This window comes from Puma concolor, chromosome C1 (genome assembly GCF_028749965.1).
Source record: "Puma concolor isolate L17-30 chromosome C1, mPumCon1.1.hap2, whole genome shotgun sequence".
NCBI lineage: Eukaryota > Metazoa > Chordata > Mammalia > Carnivora > Felidae > Puma > Puma concolor.
The window spans coordinates 220,225,135-220,242,472 of NC_141674.1; the positions used below are offsets into that span (position 1 = coordinate 220,225,135).

At 57.6% G+C, this 17,338-nt stretch overlaps 1 protein-coding gene across 2 annotated transcripts in view; it reads left to right on the top strand.

The window, feature by feature from the left end:
* Nucleotides 1–17,338, top strand: part of RAMP1 (receptor activity modifying protein 1) — a 47,416-nt gene that overhangs the window by 6,493 nt on the left and 23,585 nt on the right. For both annotated transcript variants that reach the window (XM_086720078.1, XM_086720077.1), the window contains exon 2: nucleotides 10,911–11,049. In XM_086720078.1, coding sequence (XP_086576204.1) covers nucleotides 10,911–11,049 — 139 coding nt within the window. The remainder of the gene's footprint in view (nucleotides 1–10,910; nucleotides 11,050–17,338) is intronic.

A 17,338-nucleotide genomic window follows, 5' to 3' on the forward strand; every position in this document is an offset into this window, starting at 1 on the left:
GTTGTTCCTTGATGGACATGGACACGCGGGATCTCTGTCACCTGTCCCCCAGCCCCACCCCCAGCAGATCAGTTCTTTCTCCTCAAATGCTGAACCCGTTTGCTTTTCTTCTTAGCAGTGAAACTTGTCCAGTCCATTCTCTGCTGGGCCTCTTGGCCGCCTTCCCCAAGTGTCTGTCTTGTGGCCGTTGTTAATATTTTCTACATTTTCCGTGTGTGTGGCTTCAGTTTCCTCCTTAGCCTCTGAATTCTTTGGAAGCAAGTTTTTTAAAAATCCCAACTGCTCAGGTTTTTTGGTTTCTGTTTCAGATTCTGCGTCTCCTTCTCTCCCTGACCCTCCGCCATTCATGCTCTGTCTCTCTCTGTCTCAAAACTAAATAAACTTTAAAAATAAAAAAATACATATACATAACATAAAATTTACTACCTTACCCGTGTAAAGGTTCTGTGGCACAAAGGACGTTCACGTTGTCGGGCAGCCATCCTCATCATCCATCTCCAGAACTTTCTCGTCTTCCCAGACTGTAACTCTGCCATTAAACGCTAACTCTTCATAAACACGAACACCCCCTCCCGGCCCCCCCCCCCCCCACCATCTGCTTTCTGTCCCTAGGAATGTGTACTTCATAGGAGTGAACTCATACAGTACTTTTTGTGGCTGGCTTGTTTCACTGAGCCTGATATCTTCGGGATTCACCCACCAGCAGCATATGGCAGGATTTCCTTCCTTTTCAAGGCTGAATTAGGGCGCCTGGGTGGCTCAGTCAATTAAGTGTCCCACTTCGGCTCAGGTCATGATCTTGCGGTTCATGAGTTCGAGCCCCACGTCGGGCTCTGGGCTGACAGCTCGGAGCCTGGAGCCTGCTTCCGATTCTGTGTCTCCCTCTTTCTCTCTGCCCTTCTCCCGCTTGTTCTCTCTCTCTCTCTTTCTCTCTCTCAAATATTTAAAAAAAAAAAAGTATAGATAGGCTGCATTTTTATCTGTTCATCTGTCGGTGGACACCTGTGTGGCTCCCGGCGTCTGACTGTCACGAGTGGTGCCGCTGTGAACACGCGTGTGCACGTATCTGTTCGAGACCCTGCTTTCACATCTTTTGTGTGTCTGCCTGGAAGTGGGGTTGCTGGCTCAGATGGTAGTTCTGTGTTTACTCTACTTTCCCAGAACTGCCATCCTGGTTCCCACGACAAGGACACCGTTTTGCATTCCGTCAGCAATGCTCAAGCGTTCCAACTTGTCCACATGCTCACCAATGCGTGTCGTTTCTGGTTTTCTGAAGGTAGCCATCCTGGCAGGGGCAAGGTGCCCGTCACTGCTTTCCAGGTGGAATTTAACTCTGTCAGCGATGATACTCTCTGGTTTATCAGCTTTTAGTCTGACGTTGTCTGACTCCACTGCCCGGTCTTTGGGTGTTACCCTGTGTCGGTTAGGTTTCGGGCCCGCTTTAGCATCCCATTTTCTCATGGATGCGGGGGACACGTGAACAGGTGCCCCCACGTCTAGCACAGAGCAGGCACTTCTGGCGGGGGGGGGGGGGGGAAGGAGGGAGGCGGGGTCTCTGGGCCAGAGCAAGGGGATGGTGGGCTGGGTCTGCCAGGAGGATCCTGGTCAGGTGACACGCAGAGAACCTGCTCGATAAAGGCGTCGTTGGAGAAACTGCTGTTTGAATGGCGAATGAAACGGGGCTGCGGCCTAGAGGACTTTTCCTTTCTCCCTTGACTGGCTTCTCAGAGAAGAGCCGGGGCTGGGGATTCCTCCTGCTGGGGATGGAGAGTCTTTTGGGGGGCAGACGGGACCCCTGGAGGGCAGTCAGTATGCTCGGAGGGAAGCACAGCAGTGGTGACATGCCCAGAGACCACGTGGGGAATGCCGGAAAGGACCGCGGCAACCACACAGGGGCTGGCACTGGGGCCTCCTGCCCGCTGGGGACAGGGCTTGGTGACTGAAGGGCCTGGTCCGGGGGAACCAGAGAAACCAGCCATGAGGGAGGCAGGAGCAGGTGCTCCGAGAGGCCGGGAGCTCCTCCCTCAGGGCCTGGGCACCTCAACCTCTAGAACACTTGTCTCCAGGCCTTCCTGGTCCCGCCCCATCGGTGCCATCTTGAGGCCACCTCCCCCAGGGAGCCCCCTGCACTGTGGTTTATTTCTAAATCGAACACCTGCGCCAGTGCCCTGCATTGTCATTAAACACACACCAAATAGACTTCTTTGACAGGTGAGCTCTGAAAATTGGTTTATAAAATCACAGAATTCCTTTTGCCCTCCTCTGGTGGTACCACAAGTCCCTTCAGGATGCCAGTGATGGCCGTGGGATTGAGTCTGGGTGCCGGCCCCTCCAGGACTCCGAGGGCCCCTTTGGGCTGTCTGTCCTCACCTTGACCTCTCCGCTAGTGCCCCTCTGTGGGAGCGGTCCTCCCAGTGAGGGGGGTGGGGGGGAGGTCTGCACCTGCTTCCCTCGGCACTGCACGCCGCCAGGCATCGCTGTCGGTGGCTGGGTGGCCATCCATCACGTGGACCTCCTGCCGCTCGAGCAAGACCCCTCTCGACCGCTCATGGGGAGGATGGCCCCGATGAAGCCGGCCTGCAGAGATGCCTCCCTTCAAAACTCCTGTGGACGTCGGTCATCCACAGGCTTTGGGGCCGCCTTGGGGGTCCCTGTTACTGAGCTGGCCAGCCTCACTGTCTCTCCCAGGTGTTCTGAGAGGAGCAAGTCAGGGATTGCCTCCTGGCTGCACCACTCCTGGGCTGTGTGACTCTGGGCAGGTCTCTTAACCTCTCTGAGCCCCCACTGTCTCCATCTGTTAAATGAGAGAACAAGAAAACCTGCCGTACTGGTTATTTGCAAGGATTAACTAGACCGATTCCTGTAGAGGGCTTAGGACAGGACTTGGCCACTTGAGGCGTGGTTGTCACCGCCCTGGGCGGGCGTCCCCAGCGTGCAGCCGTCCCCAGCGTGAGCCGTGGGAAGAGAAGCACTTCTGGAAGTGGTGCGTAACAGACCTAGAGCCGGGCCTTCTTTCTACCCATGATGCCCAGCTTGCTTCAAAAAAAAATACAGATGATGGCTCTTGGCGAAGACACAGATATCCTCAGGCGCCCAAATGTGACATGGTATCGTGTCCCCCAGCACCAGCACCCTCTACAAGAGGTGAAAGAACAGTATTTAAAAGGAGAGACGAGAAGACCATCTCCTAAGACCCGAGCCACTCTGAGCTTTCTAGAAGCCAGAAGAGGCCTGAGAAGGGAAGCGGGCCGTCACCGGCGAGGAGTGCGAGGTGTCCCAGCGCATTCACACCTTTGCTTTCCGTGCCGTCAGCCCCCAAGCTCCCCAGAAGCCACTGCAGGTGGACACCGTGTTCGGGGAGGTGCAGGCCCCGAGCTCCTGCATTCGGCTCAGGACCGGGTCCTCCTGGCAGCCGCCCCGGGGTCAGAGGAGGGCTGTGCACTGGGCAGCCAGGAAGGGATGGCTCGCGGGGCCTTGACGCCCGAGTAGGGAGTTTTTACTGGACACATGAGAGGTTTAATTTCTTTTTCGGTGGGTTGTCCTCTTGGTTTTTGTTTTCATTTGTCAGAATAGGCTGACGGATGAGGGCAGCGTGTTCAAACCGAGTTCCGAGTACGTCATTCCCTGGGGTACTCGGTGACAGGCCAGGCATGTAGCGTCCTGGGGATTTGGCTCCCGAGGGGGTATCCTGGGGAAGTGGGTGGCTCTCCCTGCTGGCACCACTGTAGCGGGGGCCTGTGGAGTGACGATCTTCCCGATGGTGATTAGAAGATCTGGAAAGAGCAAAGAGGTAACATTTTACCAATCGTATGTTTTTGTGGGATTTTTAAACTGTTTTTTAAGTTTATTTATTTTGAGAGAGAGAGAGAGAGCAGGGGAGGGACGGAGAGAGAATCCCAAGCAGGCTCTACGTCGTCAGCATGGAGCCTGACCTGGGGCTCGATCCGATCTCACAAACCGTGAGATCATGACCTGAGCCGAGATCAAGAGTGGGACACTTAACTGAGCCACCCGGGCACCCCTGCACTTATTATTTTTAAACAGTTGCACTGAGGTGTAACTGACCTAGAGTAAACTGAATATGTTTGAAGTGCACAATTTGGAAGGTTCGGACATACGTGTATACCTGTGTGTGGACTCAAGACAGTGAGCCCCTGAAAGTGTCCCGGCCCCTCCCAGTCTCCCCCTCCTGCGCCTCCCATGTCCTTCCCCATCGTCACCCCTATAGGCCACTGGGTTCAGGCCTCCAGTGTCCTGTGAGTTGCTAAGGGAGGCTCATGTCGAAAACCCCACCAAGGTGGGCTGTTCATTTTGAAGTGGGATCGCTTCCATGAAAACACGTCCTCTGGAAAGCATTAGCCCACCTGGTGCAGGAGGTTCCCATTTCACAGACAGAGAAACTGAGGCCCAAGAGGTGAAGAAGCCAGCCCGGGCCCCAAGCGAGGCCTCCTCTATCTGGGGTCTCTGGAGGCTCGCAGGCTGCACTCCCCCTTCCCCCACTCACAGGCACCTCTGGGGGGTCTGTACTTCAGCCTCCAGCCGGGTCACCCTGCAGGAAGGCCTCCCTGCAGCTGCCCCTCCCCCAGCCCACCCCCCCCCCACCCTTCACCCCACCCGCCCCCCAACTGCAGCTCTGGAGGACGGTGTGGGCTCTCGGGTTTTCCCTCTGCAAATAGGAAATCAGCCAGAGCAGGATGGGCCCTTCCTGCCAGATCCGCAGGCACAGACCAGGGACCCGTAAAACGGGACATATCAGGTTCACATCCTGGGCCCCTTGTGTCTCATTGGAAAACCTGATATGAAAGGTCTCTCAGTGCACCTGTCCTGCAGCCCTGAAGCCCAGGGTCCCCCAGGGGAGCCCGGCCTCCCTGTCTTTCCGGCCCCCGGTCACCTTGCCTGAGGGTCCCGCTGCCCTTGTGTGGCCACCATTGCTGCTCGGGTCAGGGGCGTTTTCCGCTGTGGAGAGAGGGAGCTCGTTCTTGGAATTCTCCCTAAAAGGACACCTAATTCTTGACGAACGCACATGCCAGGGAAGGCTGCTGTCCTGACACGCCGAGGACGGAATGCTATCTGCTCACGGCCTCCGCACACGGCCTTTTAAAGACAGAGTTACGAGTGATTTCGTTCACAACCACACAGGAACAGAACCCATCTGGCCCCAAACAGCGGGGTTTAAAACTTCTGGCAGTTTTAGTCAGTTTTAAAACGGTAAGGTACTCTCTCTCCAAGGAAAGAAACCCCGTGAGGCTTGTTTAAGAAAAAGGGGTGCCTGGGTGGCTCAGTGGGTCAAGCGTCCTGACTCGGCTCAGGTTTGTGGGTTCGAGCCTCCTGTCGGGCTCTGCGCTGACAGCACGGAGCCTGCTTGGGATTCTCTCTCTCTCTCTCTCTCTCTCTCTCTCTCTCTCTCTCCCCCCCCCCCCCCAAAATAAATAAATAAACATTAAAAGAGAAAAGAAGAAAGAAAAACACCTCAAACCAGGCACCTGGGCGGCTCAGTCAGTGCAGCCCCTCCGTCCTGTTAGTGTCTCTGTCCCTGATTCCTCGGGTGCTCCCAGGAGCCCCCTGGGGTTTCTGTCACCCGTGGCCGAGCGTCCTGACCGAGAAGCATGTTCATCTTTGTCCTGAATCTGACCCTTCCCGCACAGGAGGGGAGCCCACGATGGAAGCGGCCTAGCTCCCCTCTCACACAGAACACCCGCTGACCCTCTGGTCAGCCAGTGTCACTGTCCCAACGACAGAGGACAGATGTTAACGTGCACGCACGTCAGAGAGGGTGGGAGGGGCGGGGCGGCAGATACTGTTCTGAGAAAACAGAGCTGCTCCAGCCCCCAAATGAGGCTGAGGAAGTGGCCAGGGGAACGGCTGGGGACAGCTGGGACTTCTCGGAGGAGGAGGAGGCCACAGCCACGGACAGGCCATGCTTGGGGAAAGGCATCTGTTCCCAGTGGGGAGATAGGCAGGGTGCTGGGGGCAGCGAGGGCTGGGGACAGAGGGGTGACCCTTGGAATGAGGCTGGATGGGCAGCTTGGAATTCCTTCCAGAAGCCGGTGTCCTAGCACCCCTGAGCTCCCTGTGTGTCCACGGCCGGTGGGCTTTCTCAGGGGTACCCTCGCCATGCTCGCGTGGGATCTGTGGGGCACCCGCCGGGGCTGTTGGGAAGTGTCAGGAACAGAGGGGTGGGGGGCTCCTGAGGGCTCCCAGAGAGCCCCAGGGACATGCTGTGGCCTCCCGGCCCCCACTGCCACGCGCCCTGGCGGGGGGGGGGGGGCCCTCCTTCCCAGAGCATCAAGGGAGGCCTGGCCTGGCCCACACGTGGGTCCTGTCCTCGGGAGACCCTCCGAGGAGCTTTCCCCACGTGCCATCGTTTTACCCCCACCCTGCCCACGGGCCTTACTCCCCAGCTTCTCCGGCTAACGCCCCGGGAGCCTTCCGGGGTGTCCTGCCCACCCTGATGAGACCCTGCCCATGGGACGCCCTCCAGGAAGCGGGCACAGGGATGGCCGCGGCTCAGACGTCTGCTGCCTGGCCTCCCCCCCTCTACCTCTGCCTCCGTGGGGTTTGTTGTGTGTTTTGTGGGGGTTTAATTTTTCTTTCGCTGCTCTGGAATGTCGCTTTGTCAGCTTTGACCCACTCTATGATGTGTGCAGGCTGGGGCCTGTCACGTAATTAGTTCAGTGGCTGAGTTCTCTCTCCCACGCCCATCTCCCGTTCTGGCGGAATCGGTGGGGGCTCGGGGGTCTTCAGATAAACCCTCTGAAAGAGCGTGGAGCCCGTGGATGCCTCTGGGGGCGCCTTGCCGTATCTCTTCCTGGGACCCACAGGGTATCAGTCCCCTCTGACCACAGTCCTCCCCTGACCCTGAGTCTCTGACTCTGCAGGGGCACGTTGTGTGTGGGTGCACACTTGTGGCTGGACACCTGTCCCCTTCCCGAGAGCTCTCGTTGCCTTGAGGGGTAGCTCTTGCCCACTTTGAGACATCCTGGCCTCTCTTCCAGGAGCACAGGCCCTGACCAGCCTCCCAGTACCTGGGACTCTGGGAGGGCCAGGGGAGGTCACACCCGAGGGGACTTCAGGGCATTGCTGTCAGTGCTCCCAGGTGGCCTCCACGGCTGTCCTGCCCTCCAGCTCCTCAGTGTCAGTCTCCTCTTCACTCATGTTTAAGGCTGCCAGTCAGCTCTGTTACCTTACCCAAGACTGTTCTTTATCTCTTCCTCTCCCAGTTTGATACCTTACTCTGTGAGCCAGCTGTCACCTCTGCCCAGGGCTTCAGCTTCCCATTCAACACTCCATCCTAGCACAGCTGTGGTCTGGGTCCTATCTATCCACCTACCCACCCATCCATCCATCCGTTCATCCATCCACCACCCACCCACCCATCCATCCATCCATCCATCTACCCACCCATCCACCCACCCATCTGTCCATCCACCCACCCACCCATCTGTCCATCCATCCATCCACCCACCCATCCATCCACCCACCCATCCATTCATCCATCCATCCATCCATTCAACTGTCTATCGACCCACCCACCCATCCACTCACCACCTGTCCATCCATCCACCCATCTAGCTTCCCACCCATCTGTCCATCCAATCATCCATCTATGCACCCACCCACCCATGCATCCATTCATCTATCTACCCATCCACCTATCCATCCGTCCATGCACCCATCCATTCATCCATCCATCTATCCACCACCCATCCATCCATCCATCCATCTGTCCATCTACCCACCCACCCAGCCAGCCAGCCAGCCATTCATCTATCCACCCACTCATCCATCCACCCACCCACCTGTCCATCCACCCACTCCATCCATCTACCCACCCATCTGTCCATCCAATCATCCACCCATCCACCCACTCATCCATCCATCCACCCACCCATCCATTCGTCCATCCATCCATCCATCCATCCATCCAACTGTATATCCACCCACCCATCCACTCACCACCTGTCCATCCACCCACCCATCTAGCTTCCCACCCATCTGTCCATCCAATCATCCATCTATGCACCCACCCACCCACCCATGCATCCATCCATCCACCCACTCATCCATCCATCCATCCACCCTTCCAGCCATATGTCCATCCATCCAACCAATCATCCACTCATCCATCCACCCACCTGTTCATCCACCCACCCATCCACCCATTCGTCTGTCTACCCACCCATGTACCCACCAGGAACACCCATCCAGGAACTCTCCATTGAGCCCCCTGAAGCTGCAGTCTGAAATGGCACTTCACAGCCTGCTGTCATGACCCCCATCTATGACCCCCAACACCTCTCTTCATCTTCTGCCCTCTCCCCCAGGTCTGCAGTGAAAGAGAGGTCAGGCCCTCCACTATATTGCCCAGCTTCCTGCCTAGTCCCCAACACCTTGGGACTGGGCATTAGCTGAGTTCAATCAAACCTACACCTCTTCTGGTGCTGGGTCCTTAGGCCTGCTTCTGAGCCCCAAAGCCTCAGTTTCCCGTCTAGTAAGTTGATGATCACAGTAGGACCTGCCTCCAAGATATCTGTGGGTGTGAAGAGCTTGGGCAGTGCTGTGCATTGTAGAGGCCAGAGGACCGTTTCCTTTGCATTTTATTCTTGGAAGACGGAGGCAGAGGGGGCAGGTGTCTGAGGGGCCGTGGGGCGAGCCCACTCAAGTACACACCCCCTTCTAGGCCATGTTTCAGAGTCAGGGACCCCAGAACTCCATACCCAGTGTACCTGCCCTGAGGGCTGCCGGCCTCTCCTCGGGTGGGCTCTTCCTCCCGCCTGCGGCCTTATGGGCTGCAAGGGTCAGCTGAGTGTCCACACATGTCCATGAGGCCCAGCAAGGAGTCCAAGAATTCCTGGTACAACCCTGGCTTCCCAGCTGCAGTCTCCATCCAGGGATTTGGCAAAGCCGTGATGGTAGGGGTGGGGCTGGGGTGCCCTGTGGGCAGAGGGCCAACATTGCCTGGGGGGCAGTAGGTGGGCTGGGCCTCAAAGAGGGAATGTGAAGGACCTCCCACCCTGGCCCTGCACTGTTCCCTAGGGAGGCGGAGAAAGCAGATGTGCAGCTTGGAGAGGAAGAGGAGGGAGGCCTAGGGGTGGGGACCCGGGGGACAGTCTTCCCCACCTGCCCAGCAGCCACCAGAGCCAGTTGTGGGCTTAGGGGGGGCGAGGGAATTTTGATCTGGGCAGTGCATTCCCTTAACTTTTTACTTTCGAGCTCATATTTATTAAGCGGGAGGGTAAAACACATTTCACATCACAGTTTGTCAGCCTGGTTTGTAACTGGTAAGCATCCAGACATAGGGGATGGGAGCAGGGAGCTCCTTGCAGCCAGTAGGCTGTTCCTGGGGCCAAGGGCTGCAGCCTGGACCCCACATTCTGGCCCACGTAGGCCAGAGGCCTGGTAGCATTGAGGGGAGGAGCCTGTGTCTGGTCCTGGGGTCCTCAGTTTGCACATGTATGAAGTGGGGGTGTGGGGAACTGCATCAGGGGTTGGTGCAAGGGATGGAGTGGTGCATGAGCATCAGACCCAGGCCCGGTGCTGCTTGTGACGGTCAGTCCTGGCCTCGTCCCCACGGAGCACTGGGAGGCGCCGTCAGACCCACTGTCAGCAGGCAGTGGTTCTGCGGTGATGGATGAGCCACAGGCTCCCTCTCCAGGGATTATGTGGAAGTGGGTTCTGGGATGGGTGTGCAGGGAAGACAGGGGAGGATGTGGGGGGGAGGCAGGGGAGGGTATGGGGGGGAGGCAGGGGAGGGTGTGCGGTGTGTGGGGGGAGGCAGGGGAGGGTGAGGGGGAAGGCAGGGAACCTAGGACCTGGAACCTGGAACCTAGTTCCCTCAGTCCCCGTGGTCAGCTGAGGGGGAGGGGGAGGCAGGGAGGGGGAGGGGGAAGGCAGGGGAGGGTATGGGGGGAGGGGGAGGCAGGGGAGGGTGTTCGGTGGGGGGGAGGCAGGGGAGGGTATGGGGGGGAGGCAGGGGAGGGTGTGTGGTGGGGGGGAGACGGGAAGGTGAGGGAGAAGGCAGGGGAGGGTATAGGGGTAGGCAGGGGAGGGTGTGCGGTGGGGGGGAGACGGGAGGGTGAGGGGGAAGGCAGGGGAGGGTATGGGGGGTAGGCAGGGGAGGGTGTAGGGGGGAGGCAGGGGAGAGTGGGCGGGGAAGGCAGGGGAGGGTATGGGGGGGTAGGCAGGGGAGGGTGTGCAGTGTGGAGGGGAGGCAGGTGAGGGTGAGGGGGAAGGCAGGGAACCTAGGACCTGGGACCTGGAACCTAGTTCCCTCAGTCCCCGTGGTCAGCTGAGGGGGAGGCAGGGAGGGGGAGGGGGAAGGCAGGGGAGGGTATGGGGGGAGGCAGGGGAGGGTGTGCAGGAAGGCAGGGGAGGGTGTTCGGTGGGGGGGGAGGCAGGGGAGGGTATGGGGGGAGGCAGGGGAGGGTGTGCAGGGAAGGCAGGGGAGGGTGTGTGGTGGGGGAGGAGACAGGGGAAGGTGAGGGAGAAGGCAGGGGAGGGTATGGGGGGTAGGCAGGGGAGGGTGTGCGGTGGGGGGGAGATGGGAGGGTGAGGGGGAAGGCAGGGGAGGGTATGGGGGGTAGGCAGGAGAGGGTGTGCAGGGAAGGCAAGGGAGGGTATGGGGGGGTAGGCAGGGGAGGGTGTGCAGGGAAGGCAGGGGAGGGTGTGCGGTGGGTGGGGGAGGCAGGGGAGGGTATGGGGGGGTAGGCAGGGGAGGGTGTAGGGGGGAGGCAGGGGAGAGTGGGCGGGGAAGGCAGGGGAGGGTATGGGGGGGTAGGCAGGGGAGGGTGTGCAGGGAAGGCAGGGGAGGGTGTGCGGTGGGGGGGAGGCGGGGGAGGGTGTGCAGGGAAGGCAGGGGAGGGTGGGAGGGTCCCAGAGAGGCTGACAGTCCCCTGGGCCCTTCGTTGCAGTGCATCACCTCCTCATGGCCACGGCCTGCCAGGACGCCAACTCTGGCGCTCTCCTCCAGGAACTCTGCCTCACCCAGTTCCAGGTGGACATGGAGGCCATCGGGAAGACGCTGTGGTGCGACTGGGGCGAGACCGTCAAGTGAGTGTCGTGTGGCCCCTGGCGGGAGGGACGTGGCTGGGGTGGGAGCCACAGGGTCTGGTGCAAGGAGCCCGCTCGCGGCCGCAGTGAGGGGTTCTTCGCCAAAGTCTGTGGTGGCGGAATGTGGCCGTGGGCGAAGGAGGGCGCCAGCGATAAGCGAGTGGGGGCGGGAGGAGGCCATGTCCACAATGACCCGGGGCCAGGACGGATGGTGGGCCTTGTACAGGGGGAGCTCCGGGAGGGAGAGTTCCGTCTGGGCCATGTCTAGCTGAGACGCTCTTGGCCCATCCACATGCAGGTGTGCGGGGGACAACAGAGAGCACCGTCTAGTGGCGGGGGGCTGAGTCTCGGTGGCAGGAGCCCCAGCTTGCATGGATGGCTCCGCTGGTTCCCTCGGTCCCCGTGGTCAGGCTGAGGCTGTTATTCCCACCCTGTTTGGGGCTCCGAGCTTCATCAACCTTTCATGACCTGTGAACCGCCACCAAAGACAGCTGGCAGTGAACCCCTTCCCCTTTGTGACTTCAGTTTTTCTGCCAAAGGGCCCTTCTTCCCGCCTCGCTGGGTGTATCCAGGGCCCCAGGCATTCCTCAGTGAGGTCGGGGGCTCTCCCCACCCGGGGCCCAGGCTCTTGGTGTTCTGGACCGGGAGCCAGAACTTGAGCATGATGGAGGAGGCAGGTGCTAGCATCAGAACAGCCTGTGCTTTAGGCTAATTGGTCTTCTGCCTCAGCAGAGGGATTTGTGTTTAAATTAAAGATGGCACGTTAATACAATCCAGGGAGGACACAGTGGGGTCCCCAAAGAAAAGCAGTCTCCCCGCTTATCTTGAGTAAGTGACCACGGATTGGTGCGGATGGCCTGCACACGGGTGGCCCAGCAGCCGACGGGGTAACGCCAGTGGTGTTCCCAAAGAAGCAGGGGTGACGTGGTCTTAGAAATGGGAGCCACCACAGGCAGTCCCCAGTAGCGCTCTCGATACAGACGGGAGTAACGATCAGTCAGGCCAAAGAAAGTTTTCCATCTTTCGAGCTGCGGGGTAAAACAAAAAGGGAATAGAGGCAGGGCTGAGGGTGACGTTGCTAGGACATTTTGTTTTAAGTTTATTTATTTATTTATTTTGAGATAGAGAGCAAACAGGGAAGGGGCAGAGAGAGAGAGAGAGAGAGAGAGAGAGAGAGAGAGAGAGAGAGTCCCAAGCAGGCTCCACACTGTCAGCACACAGCCCAACACAGGGCTCGAATTCACAAACTGTGAGATCATGACCTGAGCTGAGATCAAGAGTCGGACACTTAACCGACGGAGCCATCCGGGCGCCCCAGGACATTCTTTTATTCAAAAAGAAAATCAAGATATTTGAGGGAGCTGGAAGCAGAAGTCCTCATGGGAACGGTATGTCAGCACGTCAGCTGAGGCCTGCCGGCCCGGGTCTGTGGTCGGCAAGATAAGAGCCTGGAGAGAGGTCCGAGTCCTAGTCCCTGGCACCTAGTACACACAACGTCACATGGCAAAGGGGAAGTAGATTACAGATGCAACTAAGGTTGCTGAGCAGGTGACTTTGAGTGGGGAGATTATCCCGGATTATCCGGGTGCGTCCGAGTAAGCACAAGGGGCCTTAAATGGTCCCAGCGAGGCCTTTGGAGCAACATCAGACTGGCTTCTGTGTCCTTCTGACGCACCCTCCTGCCCATCCTTCTTTGCGCACCTCCTTACTTTCTGGTACCCCAAGATTTTCCAGGATCATTGTATACGTTTTCTGCCCCCTTCCCCACTCCCCAGAAGCAGCGGTTTCTTCAAGGAAGCCCTGGTTTCTTTTATTAAAGAATGTTGTTTAGAGACGCCTGGGGGGCTCTGTTGGTTGAGCGTCCAACTTCGGCTCGGGTCATGATCTCACGGTTTGTGAGTTCGAGCCCCACGTCGGGCTCTGTGCCAACAGCTCAGAGCCTGGAGCTGGCTTCGGATTCTGTCTCATTCTCTCTCTGCCCCTCCCCGATTTGTGCTCTGTCTTTCAAAAATAAATAAATGTGAAAAAAAAAATGTCATTTAGGGGCGCCTAGGTGGCTCAGGCAGTTAAGCATCAACTTCAGCTCAGGTCATGATCTCACAGTCAGTGGGTTTGAGCCCCGCGTCGGGCTCTGGGCTGACAGTTCGGAGCCTGGAGCCTGCTTCGGATTCTGTGTCTCCCTCTCTCTCTGCCCCTCCCCCACTCATGTTCTGTCTCTGTCTCCCAAAAATAATAAATAAAAACGTTAAAAAAAGGTTTAAAAAAAACCCAAACTATGGAACTTGTTGAAAAAAGAATGTCGTTTAGAAGCCAAGATACACACACACACACTCTCTCTCTCTCTCTCTCTCTCTCTCTCTCTCTCATGTCAGGAATTCACGTGTAACCAGGGAGACCTTACAAGCCCTGAGAGAAAACATGGGTGAGGTCTCCTGGAGCTTCCGTGGGGGGAAGGCTGAATAACAACGATATTTATATATTGTTACTGTAATAACAGTATTGATTTCAAGGAATCGGTTTATGGTTTATGCGACTGGGGAGGGGGGAGGGTCTGGCAAGTCCAAAATCTGCAGGACAGGCCAGCACAGCTGATGCTGTAGCCCGGGGGCCAGAGTTTCTTAACTTGCCCCAACGTAAGGCCTTTCAACTGACCGGATGAGGCCCCCCCACGTTATCAGGGATGACCTCCTTTCCTTAAAGCCAACGCATGGGAAGCAGGTCTCCGAAATTCCCCAGCAATGCCCAGATTGGTGTGAGATTGAATAACCGGGGGGGTGTCGCCCAGCCAGGCTGACACAAAACCGACCGTCACCCTGTGCTTTGTGTCACAGCTGTTCTCAAAGGTGGGTTCAGAGAAGCGTCGTCTCCCCTCATCCAGACTCTGGCCCATTATGCCCACCCACCGCCACCCACTCCCCATGGGCGACCAGTCTCTCTCGTCTCTGCGTCTTCCTTGTATTTCTTTTGCACAGGTCAGCCGGTGTACGAATTTTTCTCTCGCATCCTTTCTTACGTGGAGTGTATTTTACTATAGATATTCTTTTTGCACTTTGGTTTTGTTTCCTTTTTTTTTTTTTTTTTTTTAACCTAACAATATATACTGGAAATTAATTCTTACCAGTGCATGGAGAACTCCCTCACTCATTTTTACAGCTGGATAATATTTTGAGAGAGAGGGCGTGCATGCACGAGTTGGGGAGGGGCAGACAGAGAGGGAGAGAGAGAATCCCAAGCAGACTCTGCACTGTCAGCACAGAGCCCGACGCGGGGCTCGAACTCACGAACCGTGAGATGGTGACCTGGGCTGAGAGCGAGAGTCAGACGCTCAACCGACGAAGCCGCCCAGGCGCCCCGCCTCACCTCATCCTCCAAGCATTTTCCTATGGACAGGCGTTTGGTGTCCCTGGTATTTTCCAATTTCAGATAGCGTGGAAGGGCACAGTCTCGAGCACCTGCACCTTCTTGCTGCTGGAGCTGTACCTCCAGGGTGGCTGCCTGGCATCAGAACCACGGGGTCTGAGGCGAGAGCACGTTTTGGGAGGCACTGCCTGTGTCTCCCCAGAGGGGCTGCGGCCTCGGCGTCCCCGCTGGCGGTGTGTGAGGGAGCTTCCCCGCCACCGGCCGGCGCCCTGCGTGGTCAGGCCTGCGTCCTCACCATCCGATCCGTGAGAGACGCTGTCACCTTCCTCCAGCGACGAGTTCACCTTCTGGAGGTTTAAGGGCCGTTCATCGATCTTTTCTGTAAATGCTTGTTCGTGTCCTTTCCCAGTTTCTGGTCCTTTGTAAAGAATTATTTTATTTTATTAAATGGATTTACTTTTAAGTAAACTCTATGCCCAGCGTGGGGCTCGAACTCACGACCCCGAGACCAAGAGTCGCGGGTCCACCGACTGAGCCAGCCGGGCGCCCCTGAAGAGTTCTCTATGTTAGAAAAGACCTTAGGACCATTGTCTGCAACACACGTGAGATGTATTCTCCCAGCCTGTTAGCTGTCTTCTGACTCTGTTTCCCATGTTGCTGCTGCCCCGTCATCTTGTTTCCATCCAGCTGTGTGCGTCAGTGTTTTATCACCCCTGGGTCTGAGTCACGGCTGGAAAGCCTTTCCCCACACTGAGGTTCGAGAGGAATCCCCCATGTTTTCTCTTCGGTCGCTGAGCCATCTGGACTGTATTCTGCGGCGAACCACAAGCCAATTCTGTCTTTCTCCAGATGAGCTGCCCAGTTGTCCTGTTTATTCGTGAGCCCGTCTTTGCCCCCAGTGAGTGGAGATGCCACTTTGTTCTATGTAATGCTCCTCTACGCTTTGCACCTTCATAAACAGTCCGTGTCAAACCTTCTTCATGTTGCCTGCCTGTACGACATCAGTTTCTTCTCCAGAACCGCCAGTGGGACCTCGCTGCCTACCGACTGCTCACTTACCACATTGTCACAGCTAGTGTTTGTTAAGCACCTACTGTGTGCTGGGCACCGTGTTAATCGATTAACACGTGTCGTCTCATGGAAGTAAGCGGCAGCCGCGGGAGGGCAGAACACTTGTAATCCCCACTCTGTCTGCCCAGGGTCACAGCTGGCAAGGTCTCTTGGGGTCCAGAGTCTCAGCTCTTGACTCTCCCCACGGGCACGAGATGGCTCCCTCCTGGTTCTCAAGGGTGGTGTGGCGATGCTCTGTCTTCACAGAAGTGGGCGGGGGGAGCGGGTGAATGACGGCCTTTCATGGCCATCTGAGCCCCTGCCAACATCCAGGGGGCCTGGTGAGGTCCGTCTGCAGTGGGATACAAAGTCTGGTTCTCAAGCCAAGGGCAGACTTTCCAGAGTCCCCTGGAGCCGCAGAGGTCTGGGGCAGGCAGGCTTGTCCAAATGATTGGGTGGAGATGAGAGGAAGGACCCAGAGAGAAGACCAGGCATGGCCGGGAGTGGGAGAGCTGCATGTACGGGCCGGAGAGCCATCAGCATGAAGGAACACAGTGGCCAGCAGACGAGCAGGACCCCGAGGTGGCGGGCCCACAGGCGGAGAGCCAGATAACAGGCTGGTCCCAGAGAATTCTCCCAGCCCAGGCTGGAGGGCTGCAGGCCAGGCAGGTGTGGGACAAAGGGGCAGGTGCTGGGAAAGACCCCGCCCTCAGCCAAGGGCAGCTGGCGATGTCGGTGGGATGAAAGCGGCAGAACCGGGCAGTCGCTGGGTCTGGGATCCAGGCCCAGCCTAAAGCTGGGGGTGGACACCCCTAAAGTCAGGAGGCCAGAGGTCCCCAGTGCCTGCTGCCTGAGGTCATGGCTGCCATAGCAACTGGGCTGGGCCCGCAGGTGACTGTGATCCGGCAGAGGGAAGTTCTGGATGCTACTCTGAAGTCAGGATGTAAAACAGCTGCGTGTCCGAGGACACGTGCCTTCCCACCAGGTGACAAATGCAAGAGAGGCAGGCTTCCCCAGCATGCACAGTCTAGAGAGACGTGGAGAAGGTCCCCTGCGGGCACACGGGGGGCCGGCTCGTGCTGGCTGGCGCTCTGGCTCCCAGGCTCCCAGCTCCACCTCAACCCTGCTTCACTTAGGACCTTAGATGGAAACACTGGGTTATTTCCAAAGTACTTCTCAGCAGCACTGTGCCTCTTGGCTCAGAGATAGAAACTGCTTAAGAAAAAGCGAAGGGCTCACAAGAGCACTCAGGCCACACTCCAATAAGAGGACAGTGACCTGCTGTGGAATTGTGGGTCTGCTTTGTTTCAGCATGGAGCTGACCCTGGGACCAGGGCTGTCCAGCATGGTTCTGCACGTAAATGGGTCCATGACCCCGGACGCCGACCCCCGCTCCTCCAGTGGGAGCTTGGCTTGGGGCTGCTCCTGAGTCCTTTGTTTGGAGATGCTCGGGATTTTTCAGGCTCCCCTGGTGTCTGACCTGTCCCCGCACCAGGCCCACTCAGGGCAGATGGGCTCCGCAGGGCGGGCCCAGCCCGTGATTCCCAGGGGCCAGCTCATTAAACTGCAGGCCTGGTCTGCCAGTGGAAATGTAATTTAGAGCATTAACTGGGAAGATAATCTAATTTGGGGAGCTACAGAGAACATGGGAAAATGTGTCATCAGAAACTCATTTCCAGAGAGGTTCCTGTGGGTTTGGGGGAGGGAGAGAAAGAGCGGAACAGAGAAGGAGAAGAATCTCCAACATGAGGAACTCAAGTAGAAACTGGTTGGTTTTAAAGTCCCCGCATGTGGGATTTCCGCCCCCCCACCCCCCCCCCAAGACAAAAACTGCTGGTGGCTTTGGGAGGCCGGGAGCCCTGTCCGCTGCCCACCTTGG